Genomic DNA, 22,614 nt, shown 5'->3' with positions numbered 1-22,614 from the left:
CAATGAAGGACTGCTGCAGTATAGGGCAGCGGTCAGCAGTAGTGCACGGCAACCCTATGTATTGTGGACCGATAGCGGTCCTTACAGAACAGCAGACTGTAACGCACTCAGGCCTATGTACCGTAGCACCCTATACCAAGTTACCAGTCCTTATAAGAACTTTTGTGGACCAAGCAGGTTGTGTGTTAGTGATTAGCAGACTGTACGTCAGTCCCTATACCAATGAAGGACTGCTGCAGTATAGGGCAGCGGTCAGCAGTAGTGCACGGCAACCCTATGTATTGTGGACCGATAGCGGTCCTTACAGAACAGCAGACTGTAACGCACTCAGGCCTATGTACCGTAGCACCCTATACCAAGTTACCAGTCCTTATAAGAACTTTTGTGGACCAAGCAGGTTGTGTGTTAGTGATTAGCAGACTGTACGTCAGTCCCTATACCAATGAAGGACTGCTGCAGTATAGGGCAGCGGTCAGCAGTAGTGCACGGCAACCCTATGTATTGTGGACCGATAGCGGTCCTTACAGAACAGCAGACTGTACTGCACTCAGGCCTATGTACCGTAGCACCCTATACCAAGTTACCAGTCCTTATAAAAACTTTTGTGGACCAAGCAGGTTGTGTGTTAGTGTTTAGCAGACTGTGCGTCAGTCCCTATACCGCTGAAGGACTGCTGCAGTATAGGGCAGCGGTCAGCAGTAGTGCACGGCAACCCTATGTATTGTGGACCGATAGCGGTCCTTACAGAACAGCAGACTGTAACGCACTCAGGCCTATGTACCGTAGCACCCTATACCAAGTTACCAGTCCTTATAAGAACTTTTGTGGACCAAGCAGGTTGTGTGTTAGTGATTAGCAGACTGTACGTCAGTCCCTATACCAATGAAGGACTGCTGCAGTATAGGGCAGCGGTCAGCAGTAGTGCACGGCAACCCTATGTATTGTGGACCGATAGCGGTCCTTACAGAACAGCAGACTGTACTGCACTCAGGCCTATGTACCGTAGCACCCTATACCAAGTTACCAGTCCTTATAAGAACTTTTGTGGACCAAGCAGGTTGTGTGTTAGTGATTAGCAGACTGTACGTCAGTCCCTATACCAATGAAGGACTGCTGCAGTATAGGGCAGCGGTCAGCAGTAGTGCACGGCAACCCTATGTATTGTGGACCGATAGCGGTCCTTACAGAACAGCAGACTGTACTGCACTCAGGCCTATGTACCGTAGCACCCTATACCAAGTTACCAGTCCTTATAAGAACTTTTGTGGACCAAGCAGGTTGTGTATTAGTGTTTAGCAGACTGTGCGTCAGTCCCTATACCGCTGAAGGACTGCTGCAGTATAGGGCAGCGGTCAGCAGTAGTGCACGGCAACCCTATGTATTGTGGACCGATAGCGGTCCTTACAGAACAGCAGACTGTACCGCACCCAAGCCTATGTACCGTAGCACCCTAGACAGACCAAGTTACCAGTCCTGATAAAGAGCTTTGTGGAACAAGTGAGTTGTGAATGATTAGCAGACTGCAGCAGAAGGGCAGCAGTCAAGTATAATATTCTTTCTATATTTGGAAGAAAGAATATTATACGTGTACAAGCCTATTACCGTACCACTGATACCAGTCCTGAAAAGAACCTTTGTGGAACTAATAGTAACAGCAAGTCTTTAAAATTATCCTCACTGCCTGACACACTGCTTCCTGCCTGTCCCTATACAAATTGGCAAAAAAGAGTAGGCTGGAACGATTAGCTGGAACAGCTCTTTTGTGGACCTGATAGTAACAGCTAATGATGATGATGATGATGATGATGAAGAAAGACTAATCTGGCTGAGCTGTCCCTAAAATAGCAGCATACAGCGCTCTGTCCCTTTATCTAAACTGACAAAAGAAACTCAGGCTGCTGACCTAACACCTATACCAGTCCTGAAAAGAACTTTTGTGTACCAAATAGCTAGCGTTTTCTCTGTCCCTACTCCACACAGGATCCTTTCCCTACAGTGACAGAAGAAAGAATGTAAAATGGCCACCGGATCGGGTGTATTTATAGGTTAGGGGGAATGTCCAAGTGTCCATGAGCTGTCATGTCTCAATTGGTTGTCCTGTAACACATGATAAACGTGTCACGAAAGGTTAAAGTTCTTGTATACATTAAACACGTAAGTCCGCCGGGGCGAACGACGGAAAAAGGCGTTCGAACCCGCGGACGGCGAAAGTCGGAAATTCGCCGCGAAACGACCGCCGGGCGAACCGTTCGGCCATCACTAATCTTGACAGGTAAAGGCAATTTGATCACAGTTATTTTTCCATTCCCGTCTGAAAAAGAGTTGTGGGTGGACATGTAAATGTTTTCCGAACATTCATATTTTTAGTTTTTCCCTCGTACAGAGATACAGGTAGGTGTGATAATTTGAGGCATTATCCAGTTACGCTTCTCTGTATATCATGTCGTCTTAATAACTGTTTCCCCAGCAGGCATTTTATGGAGAAAGCCAAGTTTAAGATTGGAATGCTGGACAATGGGGTCCTCATTCCACACCAGGGACGTGGACAAACTCTTCCGCTCATTCCTAAATATGGATCTCCTGCGCTGTCTATGTAGCAACTGTTTAAGTTTCTCTTTGAAGAAACTCGTAGTTAATGTGTACAGGATGGGGTTCAGAGCACTGTTAATCGGCAAAATGAATATCACAATCCAAGAGGTTACAGTGCCTGCAATTACAAGAAAATAAACACAGATTGAAGCTATGGTGGCAATAATGCAGTTACAGAACAGTAAGACGTGCTTGATATATACACATGTCCATATAACACATAACCATATACCAATATTGTCACAATTAATGCACAAAAGCGGTGGCTGGATAAAGGGATAATCCAATTTAGATAAAGTATATTTTATATAGCCTTCATTACATGTTTTTTACTATAACATGCACCATCTGTTTACCTGATTTGCCTGGTGCTTTCTAAATAGTTATGATAACAAATACTATGTATCATATAATTGTTTGTTTGTTTTGTAAGATTTAGTTTATGCAATATCATTTTCTATTTTTTACAGCCTGTTCAGGGATTAAAAATTAGATTGTAAAAAAAAATAAAAATGCAAATTAACAACTTTAGAATGCCTAAAAACATAAAATAAAAAAATGCAACTTGTAAAAAGATCTCACACAATAGTATTGAAAAGGCTAGTGGGTGGAAGCACAGGGTATAGTGAGAGTTGCAGGCTGATACACCCAGTACTGTTAGATGTTTAACATTCTGCTGCCAATTCGAGCTCTACAAGAGACCAAGAGGCTGACATTACTGGTGGCAGGGCTGGTAAGCATTATTGTTGTGCTTTGTTCCTAATAAAAGTTAATTTCAAAGCTGAACTGCAGACAAACAGCTAAATGCAGTTTGTATCTGTTTACATGCCAAAGAATTTGTAATTTTGTGATGCCAGCTTTGTGATGCAGTCATCCTTACCAGACAACATACATTAGATAAACCATTGGGCTTCACTGCGGCAGCACACTTTGGTCAGAAACACACTACCAGTCTGCTGATTTGACAATGAAGCAGCAATGGTAGGTCTCAGTAGAGTGAATTGGTCATACCTCACCTAATTCTTATATTTAACAGATAATACAGGCAAAGAACCTTAACTGACTCCAAGTTCTCAGAGCCAAATTTCTAGAAAGCCAACTTATGCCATGGCTTAGGATGGCAGGGCACATAGTCATCTACTCATTATGTTAAGGACATAACACATAGTAATATATTCCTGTAATAAAAGGTTCCAGATTGCTGCCATGCCTTCCAGTCTATCAAACCAGGCAGACCCAATACACTGGGTAATGATTGGCAAATCTAAAGGAAATTATAAAAAGTGCCTTAAAGTATTCATACCACTTGAAATGCTCCACATTTTGTCATGTTACAACCAAAAGCAAAAATTTATTTCCTGACAGACTCCATGGCAGCCTACGTGTGGGTTTAGTCCCGCCTCCATTACCCTATAGGACGACACTCCCATAAATCTTTGCTCCCTGCCACAGGCCGTGTTCTTTTTTTGTCCTCCTCCATAGGACCTAACATGTGTCTTTTTACCCTGAAGACTTACTTTTTCTACGTTACGGACCGGCCGTGCGACTTGGAAGTCGCAGATTTCCGATAAGCTCTAGCTACTAGCGGAGTATGGAAAAGGGGCATGTGGAAGAGGCGCTGAAGAGGTGTATGCCTAGTCACTGACAGGTGAAACCGCGTTTGAGTCATGAAACCTTGCTACTAGCAGGTGACTGTTCGCCCCCAACGTTCCCCCCCTCCTCCTCCTCTTGAAGTCCGGCGTGTGTGGGGACCTACCTCGGCTGGTGTCCGTCTTCTGGAGTGGTGAGCCGTTCTCTTTCCATGGCAGCCTGTATTTGTTTGTTGTATCTTTTCTTTGCAGGTTTGCAGTGTCCCTTCGTTTCCCCCATACAGCGCCGTGCGGTGTATCTGGCTGTTCGTGCGTTCCAGCCGCCCAGTTACTTCCTGGTTTCGCCGCTCGGTCGTTCTGCGCATGCGCGAGACCGGGGCGAAGACGAGGCTTGGTTCGCGCATGCGCGATGCGGGCTTCGCGCATGCGCACTAGCGTTTTAGTGACGAAAATCATGACGTCACTTCGGCGGCGAATTTAAAAACAGAAAACAGCTGATAGTATGCCTGGGATGTTTCTAAGCCTGCAACATCATTCCTGAGCTCTGTTTCTGCAGTGTTAAGGTATGTGTCTTTTGGGATCAGTTTTTCCTCTGCCTCCTTAGCTGTTTTTCTGTGTTTTAAATTAGGCTGTTTCTTTCTCCAGCCCTATGGATCCTGGAGATGCCTCACCGCTTGCTAGTGGCCAGCCCTCTCGGAGAAGGTACTTCTTTTGGGGTTACCTACCGGGGGGGGGGGGGGGAAAGCAGTGGAACATTAGGGAATGTTCCACTAACGCTGCTGGTTTGTTCTACAGCCCTTCTAGGTCTACTCAACGGCGAAGTTCTCACCGAGGAAGTGACTCGTCTAAGTCCCACCGCCGGCATTCCTCTTCCAGGTCCAGACGACATGATTCTCCTGCGAGAACCAGTCTCCGTAGTCGGGAATCTTCCCGCCCTTCATCAGCTCACCCAAGTCACGTAGCTGAAGGTGTATGCTGGGGGTGCAAGACGCAGGTTCCTGCTGACAAGTCCCTTTGTGACGCCTGTTATATCAAAGCGACGGGTGAAAGGAGTGACTCTGACCAACAGCTAAAGTCTATGGTGGAAAGATTGGTTAAGGACAGTCTTAAGAAGTTTGAAGCCCCCCAGTTGTCTCCCATAGAGTCTCCAAGGTCTCCAGGGAGGGATGCTCAGGCCCAGGACACTTGGGATTCCTCGCTGCCTAGCCATCCATCTGCTGTCCTTTCAGAGAGTGAGTCTGAAGAGGAAGAGTCTGGTTCAGGTTTTGACTTTGCCCTGCTCCCTCCTTTGGTCAAAGCCATTAAGGAAACACTGAGCTGGGAAGAGCCGGTAGTGGCCCCGGCAAAACAAAGAAAATTTTTCAAACAATTGAAGAAAGAACGTATTAGTTTCCCCTTCCTCTCGGAACTGGGAGAAGTGATTTCAGATGAGTGGAGCAAGGTAGAGAAAAAGAATTCTCTTCTTTCTAAAATCCAGAGACTTTATCCCTTCAAGGAAGAAGAAGTTAAGAATTTGGAGTCTCCTCCTCTAGTGGACGCAGCTGTAATGCGTTTGGGCAGACATGTTACCCTTCCCCTGGAAGACACAGTCTCTTTTAAGGACGCTTTGGATAGAAGAATTGATTCTGACCTAAAGCGGATCTACCTTACGGCCGGGATGGCCTGCAAGCCGGCCTTGGCTGTAGCGGCTCTGTCTAGAGCAATGGAAGTTTGGTCCAATAATGTTGATGATTCACTCAGAAATGTTTCCGAAGATCTGGCCAGGAGTTCTCCCATTCAGGAATTGAGACTAGCCTCAGCTTTCCTGGGAGAGGCCTCGATCGACATTATCCGTCTGGTGGCTCGAGTTATGCTCTCCTCTGTAACTGCCAAGCGTGCCCTTTGGCTCCGTCCTTGGGTAGCCGATCCCGCTTCTAAGCAGGTTTGGTGCCGTATTCCTTTTGATGGTTCTTCCCTTTTTGGCAATAAACTGGATAGTGCCATAACTCGAGCCACTGGAGGTAAGTCGGGGTTCCTTCCTCAGGATAGACGCCTGCAGGGTCAAAGAAGATCGTTCCCTAGGAAGCAGGCTCATGATCGTGCTAGGGAGGCGCGCACTTACAGGCCTGGACGTGAATTTTCTAGATCTTGGAGGTCCAGACAGACATCTCTCAAGAAGTCTGCGAAAGGCAGTTCAATGGGGGAGAAGGAGCCGACTAAGTCCTTTTGAGATCAAGCCCGTCCAGGCGGTTCGGGTAGGAGCACGTTTGTTCCACTTTCGACACGTTTGGGCGGCCTTGATCCAGGATTTTTGGACCGTCAAGACGGTCTCTTCCGGACACACGTGGACATTCAGCAGTGTACCCAAACTCAAGTTTGTTCCCACATCCATTCCAAAGTCAGAAGAAAAAAGGCAAATTCTTCTAGATTACACAAAATCTTTGTTGGATCAAGGCGCCGCTATTCCTGTTCCAGATGTCCAGCGCGGCAGGGGAATGTATTCACCTCTCTTCCTGGTCCAGAAGAAGAACGGCACTTGGAGACCCGTAATAGACCTAACGCGTCTAAATCACTACATAAAAAAGGAGAAGTTCAAAATGGAAACGCTGTCCACGATCCAACAGTCAGTGCAGCCAGGGGACTGGCTTGTCTCAATAGACCTCAAAGACGCCTATTTTCACGTCCCAGTGGCTGCAGAGTTCCAACAGTTTCTCCGTTTTTCCATTGGCCAGTTCCATTTTCAGTTTACTTGCCTTCCTTTCGGTCTGTCAACCTCTCCTCGCACTTTCTCGAAAGTCCTTCTGGCAGTCGTAGCCTTGTTGAGAATCAGAAAGATCCGGATTCATCATTATCTAGACGACCTGCTTCTTCTCGCTCAGGACAAGGATTGTCTCTTGAGCCACAGGGATCAAGTCATCGCAACCCTCGAAGAATTCGGTTGGCTCCTGAATTTAGAGAAGAGCCAGTTGGTTCCTACGCAGTCTCTCGTGTTCCTCGGTGCTCTGTTCAACACAGCAAGAGGTACCATCTCTCTGCCCGAGGAGAAAATTGCAGTAATCCGAGACAGGATCCACCTAGCCCTCTCCTCTTCTCGTCTCAGTGCTCTTCACTGCCTAAAGATCATAGGCACCATGGTGTCTACTATACCCATGGTGAAGTGGGCACAATGGAGGATGCGCCCCTTTCAGGTGGGGTTTCTCCATCAATGGTCGGGAGAAAAGGCTCAGTCCATCGTAGTTACTCAGACCATGAGAGGTTCCCTCCTTTGGTGGCTTCGTCGGGAGAATCTACTGAATTGTCACTCTCTTCTACCAATCAAATGGATCTCAGTAACATCAGATGCCAGCAACAAAGGCTGGGGGGCACATTGTCTTTCGGAAGTGGCCCAGGGCGTTTGGGACTTTCCCTCTCGGGGAATAGTGTCGAATGTGTTGGAACTACGAGCAGCCTTCCTAGCGCTGTTGGCGTTTCCACATCTGATAGTGGGTGCATCCGTAGTCCTCAGGCTGGACAATACGTCTGCGGTCGCATACGTGAGGAAGCAAGGGGGCACCAGAAGTCGGTCTTTGCTGAAGGAAGTGGAGCCAATAATGCATTGGGCTCAGAGGAACCTGTCCAACCTAACAGCAGCCTATGTACCCGGAGTTCTCAATGTCCAGGCGGACTTTCTTTCACGAGTCCACTTGGACAACAACGAGTGGACCCTTCACGAAGAGGTGTTTCAGTGGGTTCTATCCCTGGGGATGTCTCCAGAAGTGGACCTTTTTGCCTCTCGTTTCAACAAGAAGCTAACAAAGTTCTATTCGAGGTTCAAGGATCCGCAGGCCTTCGGGATAGATGCCCTAACAGAGCAGTGGCGTTTTCACAAGGCATATGCTTTTCCCCCAACGCCAATCATCTTCCAATTCCTGAAGAGACTCAGATGGGAAGGAGTGGAAGTATTGGCAATAATTCCGTATTGGCCCAACAGGCCCTGGTTCCCTCTCCTATCTCTCCTCAGCTTTCGGGACCCGGTTCCTCTTCCGTCCAGACGGGACCTTCTCTCCCAGGGGTCGGTTCTCCATCCATGTCCGGCTCAGCTCCGGTTGAAGGTCTGGTTCTTGAGAGGGGAAGGCTGGAAGCTCTAGGGTGTCCTAAGGAAGCCATTCCCACTCTCCTAAGTGCAAGGAGAAGGAGCACTAATAAGGTGTATGAACGAATCTGGGCCAAGTTTGTTTATTTTGTGTCCTCCAAAACCAGTTCCTATGTTTCACCCACGGTTCAAGATGTGTTGGGGTTCCTGCAATCTGGCTTGGACTTGCCTTTATCAGTTAGCTCCCTTCGGGTTCAAGTTTCAGCTATTTCCGCTTTTACAGGGGTTCAGTGGGCCAGCCACGCCCTCATTCAGCAGTTTTTCAAGGGAGCAGTAAGATTGAGACCCCAAAGGAAACCCAGATTCCCCAAATGGGATCTTCCTCTAGTCCTGGACTTCTTTTCTCTGCTCAGTACGGATCTCTCCATCCGAGAACTTACCTTGAAAACCGTGTTCCTGGTGGCGGTCACCTCAGCGAAACGAGTTTCGGAAATTCAAGCTCTGGGAGCCAAGGAGCCTTTTCTAACCTTTTTTCCGGATAGAGTGGTCTTAGTTCCAATGTTAGGGTCAAACCCTAAAGTCACTTCAGTCTTTCATAATAATCAAGAAATCTCTCTACCCCTATTCAGATCCTCGGATTCCTCAGATATTCATCCTCTTGACGTTGGAAGCTCTTTAAAGCTCTACTTGGAAGCTACAGCTCCGTTCCGGCAGTCGGACTTCCTGTTCGTTCTGTTCTGCGGTAAGAACAAGGGCACTAGAGCATCAGTCAGGGCAATCGCTGCATGGATAGTTCAAGCAATCCAGTGGGCATACAGAGATAAGGGCTTGGCTCCTCCTCAGGCGGTGACGGCACATTCAACCAGAAGTCTTTCAACCTCGTGGGCGGCTTTTCGCCATGTGGCCCCTGACGTGATATGCAGGGCAGCCTCGTGGTCTTCCATTCACACCTTTATGTCTCATTATTGTGTTGAGCCAGCGGCTTTATCCTCAGTTGATTTTGGTGTTAAAGTTTTGTCAGTTGACGGTGTCAAATAAATCTTTGTTAATCAGCATTTTTGCCCACCCGGGTGTGTCTTGGCGAGTTATTTCCCACACGTAGGCTGCCATGGAGTCTGTCAGGAAAACGGAAAATTTATGTCAAATACTTACCGTAATTTTCCTTTCCTGATGGACTCCATGGCAGCAGGAGTTCCCTCCCAAATGGCTGGAGTAGGATAGTTACCGAACACGGCCTGTGGCAGGGAGCAAAGATTTATGGGAGTGTCGTCCTATAGGGTAATGGAGGCGGGACTAAACCCACACGTAGGCTGCCATGGAGTCCATCAGGAAAGGAAAATTACGGTAAGTATTTGACATAAATTTTCCGTTTTTATTGGGATTTTATGTGATAGACCAACACAAAGTGGCGCATAATTGTGAAGTGGAAGGAAAATGATAAATAGTTTTCAACATTTTGTTTACAAATAAATATGTAAAAAGTGTGCTGTGCATTTGTATTAACCCCCACCCCCCTGAGTCAAAACTTTGTAGAACCACCTTTAACTGCAATCAGCTGCAAGTCTTTCTGGGGATGTCTCTACCAGCTTTGCACATCTAGTGAGTGACATGTTTGCCCATTCTTCTTTGGAAAATAGATCATGCTCTGTCAGATTGGATGGAGAGCATTCAAGTCTTGCCACAGATTCTCAACTGGACTTAGATCTAGACTTTGGCTGGACCATTCTAACACATGAATATGCTTTGATACAAACCAATCCATTGTACCTCTGGCTGTATGTTTCGGGTCGTTGTCCTGCTGGAAGGTGAATCCCCACCCCAGTCTCAAGTCTTTTGCAGACTCTAACGGGTTTTCTTCTATGATTGCCCTGTATTTGGCTCCATCCATCTTTCTATCAACTCTGACCAGCTTCCCTGTCCCTACTGAAGAAAAGCATCCCCACAACATGATGCTGTCACTACGGTGGGGATGGTGTGTTCAGGGTGAAATACAGTGTTATTTTTTTCGCCACATGTAGCATTTTGCTTTTAGGCCAAAAAGTTCAATTTTGGTCTCATCTGACCAGAGCACCTTCTTTCACCTGTTTGCTGTGTCTCCCACATGGCTGCTCGCAAACTTCAAATGGGACTTCTTATGGCTTTCTTTCAACAATGGCTTTCTTCTTGCCATTCTTCCATAAGGCCTCTTTCACACTGACTGTCCATTCAGGTCTGCCTGTCAGTTTTTTTAGGCAAACCTGAACGGAAGCTCCATAGACCTCTATGGAGCGTCGAATGTGAGCGGGGACATGTCCACTGACATCCAACCCGCTCTGATCCAAAAAAGTGTGACGGAGGAAAAACCTTTTCCATCCGTCTGCGGATTGGGTGACGACGGACTCTATGGTCCGTCATCATCCGATCCCCCATAGGGGAGAGCAGTACTCTGACAAGTCTGTCCCTGCACAGTGTGCAGAGATGGACCAGTCATCTGCCTGCTCACTGCCACTGAGCAGAGCGGCTCCGTACATGGACACATCCATGTGAAAGAGCCCTAAGGGTCAGATTTACTTCACTTACTGTGGCAAGACAGAGGTGCGTGTGCACACAGGTGCCAGTCCAACGAGCTGGTCAGCAGCGTGTGTGCAAGGGCACGTGCCAGACACGTATGTGCACAAGGGCACGCACCAGATGCGTGTGCGTGTGTACTAGACAGTGCTTGGCGCCAATGGGCCTTTAAAAGAACAGTAGCTGCACAAGTACAGTGCTGTTTGATCTGCAGCTTGTTTGTCCTAAAAATCTGTACCTGACATCTGATCACCTGTATTGACCTGGCTCTGTTAACTTACATGATATCTCCAACCTTGACCTCGGCTTGCCTTGACCCTGCTAAAGACTTCCTTGCTTGATATCCTGTTTCCAACCTCTGCCTGTTCATCTGACCCTGCTCCAGCTTACAGCCCTACTCTGCCTGACTACCTGTGCTTGACCCAGCTTGTCTCACCCTGCTCTAGCCTGCTGCTACTCCTGTGCCTTCCAGCTCACCGGGTCACTGACCTGCAACTGCCTCTGCTGACACCGGCATCCTGGACCTATCTGGTGGCTCATCAACCATCCATCTGTACCAACTATCATAGATCTCACAGGCACTCCTACTGTGCTTTCCAGGCCACTGTTCCCACTCTAGTGGCTCTTGAACCAGGGCTGTAAGAGAGGTCTCCTCCTACAGGTCAGATTCTGCTTCAATGTATGTAACAAGGGGTATCAGAGTAAAGGGGGCTGAATACAAATGCATGCCACACTTTTCAGATATTTATTTGTAAAACATTTTGAAAACCATTATCATTTTCCTTCCATTTCTCAATTATGTGCCACTTTGTTTGGTCTATCACATAAAATCCCAATAAAATACATTTACGTTTTTGGTTGTAACATGACAAAATGTGGAACATTTCAAGGGGTATGAATACTTTTTCAAGTCACTGTAGTCATATTATAGAGTGTGTGATCAGCTCAAGGTATTCACTAAAGGGGTTGTAAAGGTTTGATCTAAAAGAATAAATAAATAACAAACATGTTATACTAAACAGAAAAAACACAGCGCAACAAAAAATATGTGAAAGGTACCTATGATCAATATAATATGAATATGTACATCAACAAACAATAAAACATCATTAACAATATAAAAGTGCATCAGCTTGCAAGTGAAGTCCAATCTGACTTTTTCTGATCGTTTGTAGAGAATTCCGATCGGACAAAGTGCCACGCATGCTCAGATCAAATTACAAGACCAAAGCTATTGGCTACTAGCCTCAACGTAGTCCCGTTGTAACGAACGAACGTCATCACGTTCCGCACGATCGGATTTTCCGTCAACTTTGTCCGACCGTGTGTATGCAACACCAGTTTAGGAAAAAATCCGTCGGAAAAAATCAGACGGATTTTGTTGTCGGAATGTCTGACCGTGTGTACAAGGCATTAGATGGTGTATTTGTTTTCCCCCTTCTGGCTATCTTGTAAATGTGCTTGAAAATTGGTTGGCTTAGCTGTTTGCAAAGCTCTTCTATGTGCACATTGCTTTAAAAGCTAGTTATAAATGAGGGTGGTTCTCATTTTTGTATATGGCTGTATATGGCACAGGGACACATTAGAAGCCTTCAACTGCCATTGAGCTCTGCTGGTGTGTCCCTGTGCCTTAAGGGGGAATGGGCTCCCTCCAGGCATATCTTCCCTTAATTTACCCATTGCTATATATGTTTCAACATGGAGATTGTCATAGATTAGAGCAAGGACTGCACTATACAGAGGGTCCTTGATGAGGCAGTGCGGCTTTGACATTTCACAAATATTATACAACTAAAACCTCTGATTTTAACTCAAAATTTTAGACTGCAGCATTTGATTTTCTTTTTACTTGGTAACTTGTAAGAGTATTGGCAAATTATTTTTGTTTTGTAAAGTCCTTTGTGCAAAGACCTGCCATGTTCTTGTTCTAAAAACTAATTATAAATTGGGGTGGTTTTTTTTGTTTACCTTGCTATATATGGAAAGGCGACTATATACCGTGCATTGCTGCAAGTTTATAAAGGAAAAGGGTCCCTCCCAGCATACCTGCCCTTTATTTATCAATTGCTATATGTGCTCCAACATGGGGACTCATGATTTGGAGAGACTGGCATTTTTGTTTATCCTACATACTCAGGCATGATCTTTGTATAGTTAATATATTTCAAGAATTTTTGGGGTCCGTCTTTCTTCTTTTTTTTTTGCAACCTGTCATTCACTTTGATTTTTTGAGACTTACTTTTTACATTTATGTTTCTTAGTTTTTGTATTTTTAAATGCACTTTTTACTATTCTTTATGTGTTTTTTTTAGCATTGAATGTGACCCACATTAGCTTTCTGAACATATTGGAATATATTTTGCAGTGTGTTTGCGTACAGTCAATTTGAAACATTCCCATTTCTGTTCTCGTTTCTTAGCTAAAAATATAATTTCTCAGTCTAAGTCTTGGAGAACAGCCCTAAGCATTGGAAAATGTGTTCTCTCAAAATTAAACGTTTTTACAACTTAAATTAAATCTAATCATATCATGATATAGTCACTGCTACTCAGATTTTCTTTTATTTGGACATTTGCAATAAGCTTCTTATTGTTTGAGATTAACAGGTCCAGAGAACATCATTTCTAGGCCATCTATAAACTGTACCATAAAATTGTCTTGTAATATGTTTATACATTTTTGCTCTTTTACGATTTCATCTCTTGGAAGAACTAAACACTTTACTGGCATTTCTTAACTGCTAATGTTTTGGTTATAATACAAACACAATTTTTCTGTGGGCTGTTAAGATGTTTAAAAGTAAGAGCTATAGTTGAGATTTTGTCAGCAGGATGAGGTCATTAACTCAACTGAATAGCTGGCCCCTTTTCTTTCAGAGCCTTAAAGCTGCCAGTGTTTGATACGGGGCAATGATCCAAGATGAATAACCCATCAGTGTGTGATATAGATATCTGGTACAGGCTCAGAAAGAAGGTGTCCCTGGAGAGCCAAAATTTAACGGTGGTCAGAATAGCTTTTTTTTTTAAATTGTCCTGCAGATACAGACATGACATAGAGTGGCACAGAATATGTATTTTTGTTCAATCCAATTGTCTGCGAAATTGAAATACCCAAACAAGACCTGTAAGCATTTATTTTAAGCAAAATAACACTTGGTTATATTGCATTTACCTGGGATATCTACATGGAACAAGGAAAGAATCTTCAGAAGAAACACAGGGATCCAACACACGGCATCTGAAAACACTATGAAGAAAAATCTGTTGGCAACAGCGACATCCATGTGAATGTGGCTCCTTATTTCTGAGGTCTGCAGAGCTGTCTTCTGTATGGAACAGAACATGCTGACATAGGAGAAGACTATAATAATAAAGGCGACCAGGTTAACACCTATTAGTACGAAGTAAAAAGAAAAAAATGGCATCAATAAACTGGTCTAGGCGGTTTCATTCCAAGTATATTGCTTATTTTTGATAATAGAATAGTTATGCTCTCACCAGTAACTAGCTTATGAAAACAAAAGATAAAGCATTAGAAAATGCATTTGTGTCACACTCAATTGTTTAAACCCTAGTACCGGGCTTTCCTCCTTGTGTGGGGTAGCCAGCTTCTGGGTTCTGCCAGCGCTGCAGATAGTTACAGAGGGAATGCTGTCATAAACAGCTGGTTGGCATGTGGCTCAGCATTTGAGAAATGTGTCCTCCCCAGTGCCTCAGTGCAACTCTGCTGCTTTCTCCAGTGCTTCCTAAGGCCTCGTGAGTGTCCCTAGTACTTCGGTGTATTCTCTGCTCCTGTGACCCTGTGTAGACTTTAACTTGCATCCTGCGTCTGTGACCTCAGTGCCCCCCATCCAGGCTGTATCCTGCTCCTGTTACCCCAGTGCCTTCCAAACTGTGTCCTGCTCCTGTTACCCCAGTGCACTCCAACATGCATCCAGCTCCTGTGACCCAAGTGCACTCCAGCATGCATCCTGCTCCTGTTATCCCAGTGCACTCCAGCATGCATCCTGCTCCTGTGATCCCAGTGCACTCCAGCATGCATCCTGCTCCTGTGATCCCAGTGCACTCCAGCATGCATCCTGCTCCTGTGACCCCAGTGGCTTCCAGACTATATCCTGCTCCTGTTACCCCAGTGCACTCCAGCATGCATCCTGCTCCTGTGACCTCAGCAGCTTCCAGACTGTATCCTGCTCATGTTACCCCAGTGCACTCCAGCATGCATCCTGCTCCTGTGATCCCAGTGCATTTCTGACTGCATCCTGCATGTGTGACCCCTATGTATTCCAGCCTGCTTCATGTCCCTGTGATCCCATGCATTCTTCTCTGCTTCTGATGTCCCACTGTGAGTTATTGACATACCTATGCTGCAAGAGACTCTTTCCTGAACACATGTACTTTGTTCCTGGTAGCCGTTTGGGTGAGTCAGAAGGCCGCAACCTTGAAGTTGTCAACAGCAAATCTCATCACCCCTTGTGCTGTGCTCTGGTGAAAATCAGACGGCTCCTTAAACTCTGCACCTTGGCCCTTCGAATAGCTCTCACCATTGCTGAATGAGCAAGTACATGGACTCCACTTACCTAAATGTCATTGAGCATATAATCTCAGCAGTGTTATTTGCCTCTTTGTGACTCCTCACTTTCTGTATCTACTGTGGCCTGCGCCACTGCATTGCCAGAGTTCCTACATTACTACCAAGTCCTGGTCAGCCAGTCTTCCCCCAGTGGGAATGGATCCCCCATCTGTAAAAAAATTATTGATGTAGCAAGAATAAATGTAAAGGTAACAACCCAATGGTTGCTACTGCCTCAAGGTGGTCTAGGTCTGACACCGACCTTTGTGTCTCATAGTCAGTTTTGGTTGACTGTTTATAGCAGTATTGTGACTGCCACACAATATAGTGGGTGAGTGTTACTATTGGGGATTATGGACACTGTGTCCAAGGCAGCATGCTATATGAATAACTACAGTTCTTCTCTACGGCAGGATTATAGCAGAATGTACACTGTAAAAGGGATTCCTGCCTTTTTTTCAATAGGGCAGTTGAACAGATATCAATTGGTAGATCGACTTCTGTTGAACCACAGCGGCCATACATGAATCGAAATCCGTTCCCTACTGAACCAGCTGAATTTCAATCCATGTATGGCCAGCGTAAGGAGTACTTCATAACCACCAGTAAAACCTTTTGGCACATTATCTGATATGGAAACATGTCTGTAAGGTAAAGACAATAATGGCTCACTAGCTGAAATAAATAGCCATACTTAGCTATGAAAATAACCATATTCAGCTGTGATTGCACTTATTGAGTATACTGTATTTCATATTGCTACCAATTTACATTACAACATTGCACATACTGAAAATGTATACATTTATTTATTTTTCCATTTGCCCTCAGAAAAATCACACGTTTGTAAGAATATATAGTATGTGACTGGTTGCTGTGGATAAAAAAAAAAACACTTTTCCATTTCTCTAGTTTTTAAAAGGGACTGAAATTATTTTCATTAATAGTTTTAAAGTGGCCCTTTCTTTTACATATATAGAGGGCAAAGCAAAAGGGTCACTTAACTGCCCCCCCCCTAATCCTAGCCTTCTTCATTCCTTCATAATCTCCAAACTGATTTTCTGAAGCGAGTTTACACAGAGCTATGGACTCTATTCCCGGCTCCATGTGAAAGTGTTGGGCTAGTAATCCTATTACTTTGCTTGCATGGTATGTAAAGTTAATGTGTAACTTTGCACTGAATTGAGAAACTTGTGAGTGGGAAGAATTTTTATTGTAGAAGAGACACACAGGGGTTATGTACTAAAACTGAAACATGCAACTCTGCTTAGAAACAAATTAGCTTACAGGTTTTATTGCCAAAGCTTAAGCCCTCGTTCACACTGGAGTGACTTGTCATGTGATTTGACAGGCCAAATTGCATGACAATTTACACCTTATTGCCAGCAATGGCACTGTTCAAATCATGCCTACTTTGCAGTGCTGCATTGATTTGAAAAAGTAGTTCCTGCACTACTTTTGGGCATTTCAGGTGCAACTTGCATAGATATTTGTGCATGAAGCCGCAGAGATGTCTTCAAAGTTGCACCTGAAGTGACACTGACATGCAACTTTGAAATTCTGTGATTTCAGATGAAGCCGCACGATTTCAAAGCCGCATTCAATGTGAACGAGGGGTAATTGAACAAGCTGAAGTTACAAGCTGATTTGCTACAATGCACAGCTGCACCAGATTTTGCATGCACCAGTTTTAGTAAATCTCCCCCACTATGTCTCTTTTACAACAAAGGCCTTCCTTCTTGCAAGAATCTTTAGAATGTACACTGTACACTGGACAGAATCAGGATCAGCAGAAACATGTTTCTTCATCTGGTAAGTGAATCGCTACATGTCCACCTTCTCTTTTCTTAAGTAAAGAATGTCCCTCACCCTCACAGGGAAGAGGTGAATTGCAAATGAAAATATAACTCACCCAAAAATATTCCCAAAGAATATCCCTTGCCTCCAGGCTCCTCTGTTTGATCCGGATACAAAGGGAAACAAACCCCATTTTTTCCGTAGTAATTTCCAAAAAAGTCTTCATTCCAGAATGGTACTACAGCAATTATAAATCCAATGACCCATATCATGATCAAAATTACAAGTGTCTGCCGTCGGCCTGGACGAATGTTGCTGAATGGAAATACAATAGCTAGGTACTTCTCCAAAGTCAAATAGGTCAGAAGCAGAACAGATACTTCTGTGGACAGCATGGCAAGAAATCCAAGGCTTCTGCATTGTAGGCTTTCCATCCATAGCAAGGCATACTTTTTATACTGACCCCGGTACTTAACATCAAACACTCCAATAAAAAACAGATAGACACCCATCAGACAGTCAGCACCTGTTGGAGAGAAGAAAAGTGAAAGCTTCAATGTACTGTAGGCAGCTTGATGAGACTGATCCATGTTTATACAATATATGCACCAATGGCAGCGGCATTAGGGGCGCCGCTCCCCTAATCCATGCCCCCTAATCTACATGCCGGGTGCATGGATTTCAATGTTTTATTCTCCAAAGTTAAAACAACAAGGGCAGAAGATTTAATAGATGGAAAGTTGAAAAAATGACTGAAGATCAGCCTTAAGGTAAAAAAAAACCTTCTGCATGCAGCCTCCCTAAATACTTACCTGAGCCCAATCTTGATCTAGCAATGTGCACAAGAGCTGAAGCTCCCTTGGCTCTCTCTCTTTATTGGTTCAGAGACAGCAGCAGGAGCCTTCTGTCAATCATAGCCAGTGAAGAGTGGATGGGGCTAAGACACACTCTGTGTGTCAATGGATACACAGAGCTGGCTTGGGAGCAAGCATGTACTAGTGCCCCCCATAGTGCCCCCCATAGCAAGTGGGGCACTCGGCAGGGGGGAAGGGCCAGGAGCACCGGGCGAGGGATCTGACAAGGGGAGGATCGGGGCTGCTCTGTGTAAAACCATTACACAGAGCAAGTAAGTATAACATGTTTTTTTTTCTCTACAGCCTGCTGGTTGAATGAAAAAAAAAAATAACACTGTATGACCAGCTTTAGAATGACTTTAAATGGACGTTATGAGATAAACAAAGTAAAGTTACACTTCAGCTAACACATTTTAAGCAGTTACTGTACAACAACATTTTTTTTTTTTTGGAAAAAAGGTTTAAGTCCTATGAATAAAAAGCTGAAAGTTATAACCACCGTGGCAAGTGCAATATTCATTGTCCAAACCCTCTTAGCCCTTGTACACATGGTCGGAAAATCCGATGGAAAATGTCAGATTGGACCGTGTTGTCAGATAATCCGACCGTGTGTGGGCTCCATCTGACTTTTTCCGTCGGAATGTCCGACCAGGGCTGCTGATAGAAACCATGGGGCCCCGTACAGCCTACCTGATGGGGCCCCCTTCTGCCCCAACCTCAACCCCACCCCTCCATCCAATGAAAGGGCTAATATGGGTGGGAAGGGGTTAATGATGCCAAGAGGTGCCCATGTCTTACTTTGTAAACTTACAATCTTTTTATTTATGTGCATTATATTAAAATATGCAGCAAAGTCAGTATAACTGGCAGAAGATGCTTGGGGTAAGTCAGTAGAACAACGGACAGAGTCCCCCATTTCACATCAAAGCCCCCTCCATTACAGCAGAGTCCCCTCCATCACAGCAGAGCTCCCTCCATCACATCAGAGCCCCCTTTATCACATCAGAGCCCCCTCCATCACATCAGAGCCCCCTATATCACATCAGAGCCCACTCCATCACATCAGAGCCCCCTCCATCACATCAGAGCCCCCTATATCACATCAGAGCCCCCTCCATCACATCAGAGCCCCCTCCATCACATCAGAGCCCCCTCCATCACATCAGAGCCCCCTATATCACATCAGAGCCCGCTCCATCACATCAGAGCCCCCTCCATCACAGCACCTCTCAACATCTGTCCCCATTTCAGGTTGGTGGGGGAGGGGGCCTCTCAGGAGGTGTTAGGATCGTTTACATTACAAAACATTTCTAACTGTTTATGTTGTGTCTGTGCTGGCAGGCCAGATGCAGTGTCAGTGGGTCTGTTCTAATCTGTGCCCACATGAGAGAGCTCTCCTGCACAGCAGTGTGTCTCTTACCTAAGAAGCTCCTGGCCCGGGCTGCTAATCCTTAGACTTCTCTCCTCCAACCAATGAGAGCAGCAGAGGGGTGTGGTCTTGGGTCTGGGGAGAAGGCAAACTAGAAGCTCTGGACTGGATTACAGAGCTCAGCTGAGGTCCTGGGAGACACAGATTCCTGGATTCTGTTTGCAGGATTTTGTAATGGAAAGATCCAGTGTGTAGTGTACAATGAGCGCAGGGAGCCATGGGCCCCCTGGGGGTGTAAATTAGAAAGCGTTTTTCTCCACTGAACTGTCTTTGAAGCTGCACAGGCCCCCCCCCCTGCTGGCCGGGCCTGGTACAACAGGGCTAGTTGTACTGGCTTATAAGTGGCCCTGTGTCCGACCAACATAGTTTGAGAGCTGGATATAAAATTTTCCGACAGCATAATCCGATCAGACTTTGTCCAATCGTTTGTAGAGAATTCCGATTGGACAAAGTGCCACGCATGCTCAGATCAAATTAGGAGACCAAAGCTATTGGCAACTAGCCTGAGCGTAGTTCCGTCGTAACAAACTATCGTCATCACGTTCCGAACAATCGGATTTTCCGACAACTTTGTCCGACCGTGTGTATGCAACACCAGTTTCGGACAAAATCCGTCTGAAAAAATCAGACGGATTTTGTTGTCAGAATGTCCAACCGTGTGTGTTTATAGACACAATCGTTGGACAGCATGGTCCCCTACAGGAAATGCAAAAAAAAAAAAAAACATATTTACTGGAAGGATTAAAATTGTTGTTAGTGGAGACCCAAAAACCCCCCAAAAACTGCTGTGTTAATGCTAGTGAGAGACTACATCACGTTTCTCATTTTTTTCTTTAGTCAAAAGTTATACTTTATGTGAGATGAAGAGCTTTCTCTAATCTGGCAGCTTTTGACTTGTTGCAGTGAAAGCGGCAAATCACTGCCTTTATATATTCAGGATATTATTCCTCTGAATATGAATACATGTATACTTACAGCACAAGATCTTTATGGACATAGTGTGAGTCTTGTTTTCTGACTGAATAAACGATCGCATTCCAATGACAAAGATGTTCCCGAAGCAGGTAATGCAGGCTATCACCCAGACAAAGACCCGGAGGATGGTGTTGGCCAGAAGGTTTTCAAAGGATGAGATCCCGTCTGTAAGTGGTGTACATACCCGCACGTGAGGTGCATAAGAACAATATCTAAATTTTTTAAAATATCTTTTAAAAAAAGAAAAGAAAGCATAAGTTCAAGATTGGAAAAAAGGAGACTCTCTTAAAAAAAATAAACAAAATGATGTATACAGCACATATATTTATATCTGACACACGTTATTTTTTGTCTGGGAAGTTGACAGAGAAGCTTAAATTATATCCATAAAATCATAAAACCTGGTAACAAATATTAAAACATATTGATAATGTAATTTAGAATTTTGTGTATGCAGCTGCATAAATATAAAATTTACAGCAAGGAAATCTATTCTCGACATATGCATAGAATGGAGCTAATGAAATCCTTGCCTAGTCTAGGGCTAAACTTTCTTAGAAGGAAATGATTTTATTATCTTTTCAAAGTTGTGCTTTACCAAATTAGTGGAAAGGTTTATTTACTGGACACAGAAAATAATGATTTCTCTTTTATGACAAATCCTAAATGGTAGACATACTTTTGAATATAGGTGGCTGTAAAGTCAGTGAACCACTATATTGTCTACAGTTCCACTGTAACTCACTGTGAGCAGGCAGGCTTTTATTGCAGAAGAGATGTGCAATGTTTCTTCTACAATAAACTATATCTCAGTAAACAATAATGTGCTGCACTTTAATAAAGATGAAAAACACCACCGTGCTAGATAGCAGGGTAGAAAAAGTCCACATTACAAATCACAAAGATCCCAATATATAACATGTCCAAATAAAATTACAAAGTCTACTTAAAGACAATAAAGTGTATTCTACGGCAAGTGAGTCAACCTCCACCACATATATTTTATGTGAGGCTTGCCAGAACTACATGACCTTCAGATTGTAGAAAGGTCATGTATGGCATATGTTGTGTTGCAAATACACCACAATGGCACTCTTTAGTAACCACCCACTGGTTGCAGGTTGGACACGGGTCCACTTTAGACACTCTGCTGTATACAAACGTGGCCCAAAATGCACTCCCAAATTCCTCACATATGGTATTGCTAGCAATCTAGTCAAATTCCACCTCCAGGGACATTTGCCCTTTGAGAGTGTAATTTTTTACAAAAATTAGTCAAGGTGGAGCTATGCTGATGTTGCCACTCACTGGAAGAGTCCCCAAGGTGGAATTTGGTTGACTTGTGTATAAAGCACTGTTTTATTTCCTGCTCATGTGAGTCCAATTTCTATTTTTTTTAAATAACATTCCTAGCAGGTTTACACTATGTGCAGCATGGGTCTCCTTTTCTTTGTTTTTCTCTGAATGTAGTCACCTGGGGTACTTGAAGAAAGCATGGTAGATTGCTAGTGGGGCCACATGTGAGGAATTTGTGAGTGCTTTTTAGGCCATGTTTGTATACAGGGAAGTGTCCAAAGTGAACCTGTGTCCAGCCTGCAACCAGTAGGTGGTACCTGAAGAGTGCCACTGTGGTGCACCTGCTTAACCACATAAGCTATACAGAACCTTTCTATAATCTGAAGGTCATGTAGTTCTGGTAAGTCTTACATTAAATATCTGTGGTGGAGGTTGACTCAATGGTGTGGAATACACTTTATTGTCTTCAAGTGGACTCTGTTATTTTGTGCCCTGATTATCATTGCAGCCCCATCAGTGCCATCAGTGCCGCCTATCAATACCCATCACTTCCACCTATCTGTGCAGCCTCATCAGTGCCTCCCCATTAGTGCCGCCTTATCTGTGCCCATCAGTGTCGTCTCATCAGTGCAGCCTCATTAGCACACACCAGTGACGAAGAAAAGTTATTTATTTGCAAAATTTTATAATAGAGACTAAGAAAAAAAATTCTAAAACATTATTTGTTTAGCAAACAATAAAAAACCCAGTGGTAAATTAAATACCACCAAAGGAAAGTTCTATCTGTCCAAAAAAAAAATTATGATAATAATGTAATATGGGTACAGTGTTGCATGACCGTGCAATTGTTTTGCAAAGTGAAGGGGGTGAAAGTACCAGTATTGGAGTGGTTAAGCTATCTTTCCTTAGCATCTTCTT

General features: G+C 44.4%; 1 protein-coding gene across 1 annotated transcript in view; it reads right to left on the bottom strand.

Annotated features, from left to right (window-relative positions):
• Positions 1-2,265: 2,265 nt before the first annotated feature.
• Positions 2,266-22,614, bottom strand: part of RXFP2 (relaxin family peptide receptor 2) — a 489,744-nt gene continuing 469,395 nt past the window's right edge. Inside the window, exons 15-18 of the mRNA XM_077484098.1 lie at positions 20,401-20,630; positions 17,258-17,668; positions 13,948-14,166; positions 2,266-2,707 (exon numbers count right to left, since the gene is read on the bottom strand). Of these exons, the coding sequence (XP_077340224.1) occupies positions 2,439-2,707; positions 13,948-14,166; positions 17,258-17,668; positions 20,401-20,630 (1,129 nt within the window). The 3' untranslated portion in view covers positions 2,266-2,438. The remainder of the gene's footprint in view (positions 2,708-13,947; positions 14,167-17,257; positions 17,669-20,400; positions 20,631-22,614) is intronic.

Source organism: Lithobates pipiens, unplaced genomic scaffold, assembly GCF_037356315.1.
Source record: "Lithobates pipiens isolate NorthernLeopardFrog02 unplaced genomic scaffold, aLitPip1_a1.2 Scaffold_16, whole genome shotgun sequence".
NCBI classification, from domain to species: Eukaryota; Metazoa; Chordata; class Amphibia; order Anura; family Ranidae; genus Lithobates; species Lithobates pipiens.
Note: the sequence above shows the minus strand (reverse complement) of the source record. Positions and strands in the feature narration are given on the sequence as shown.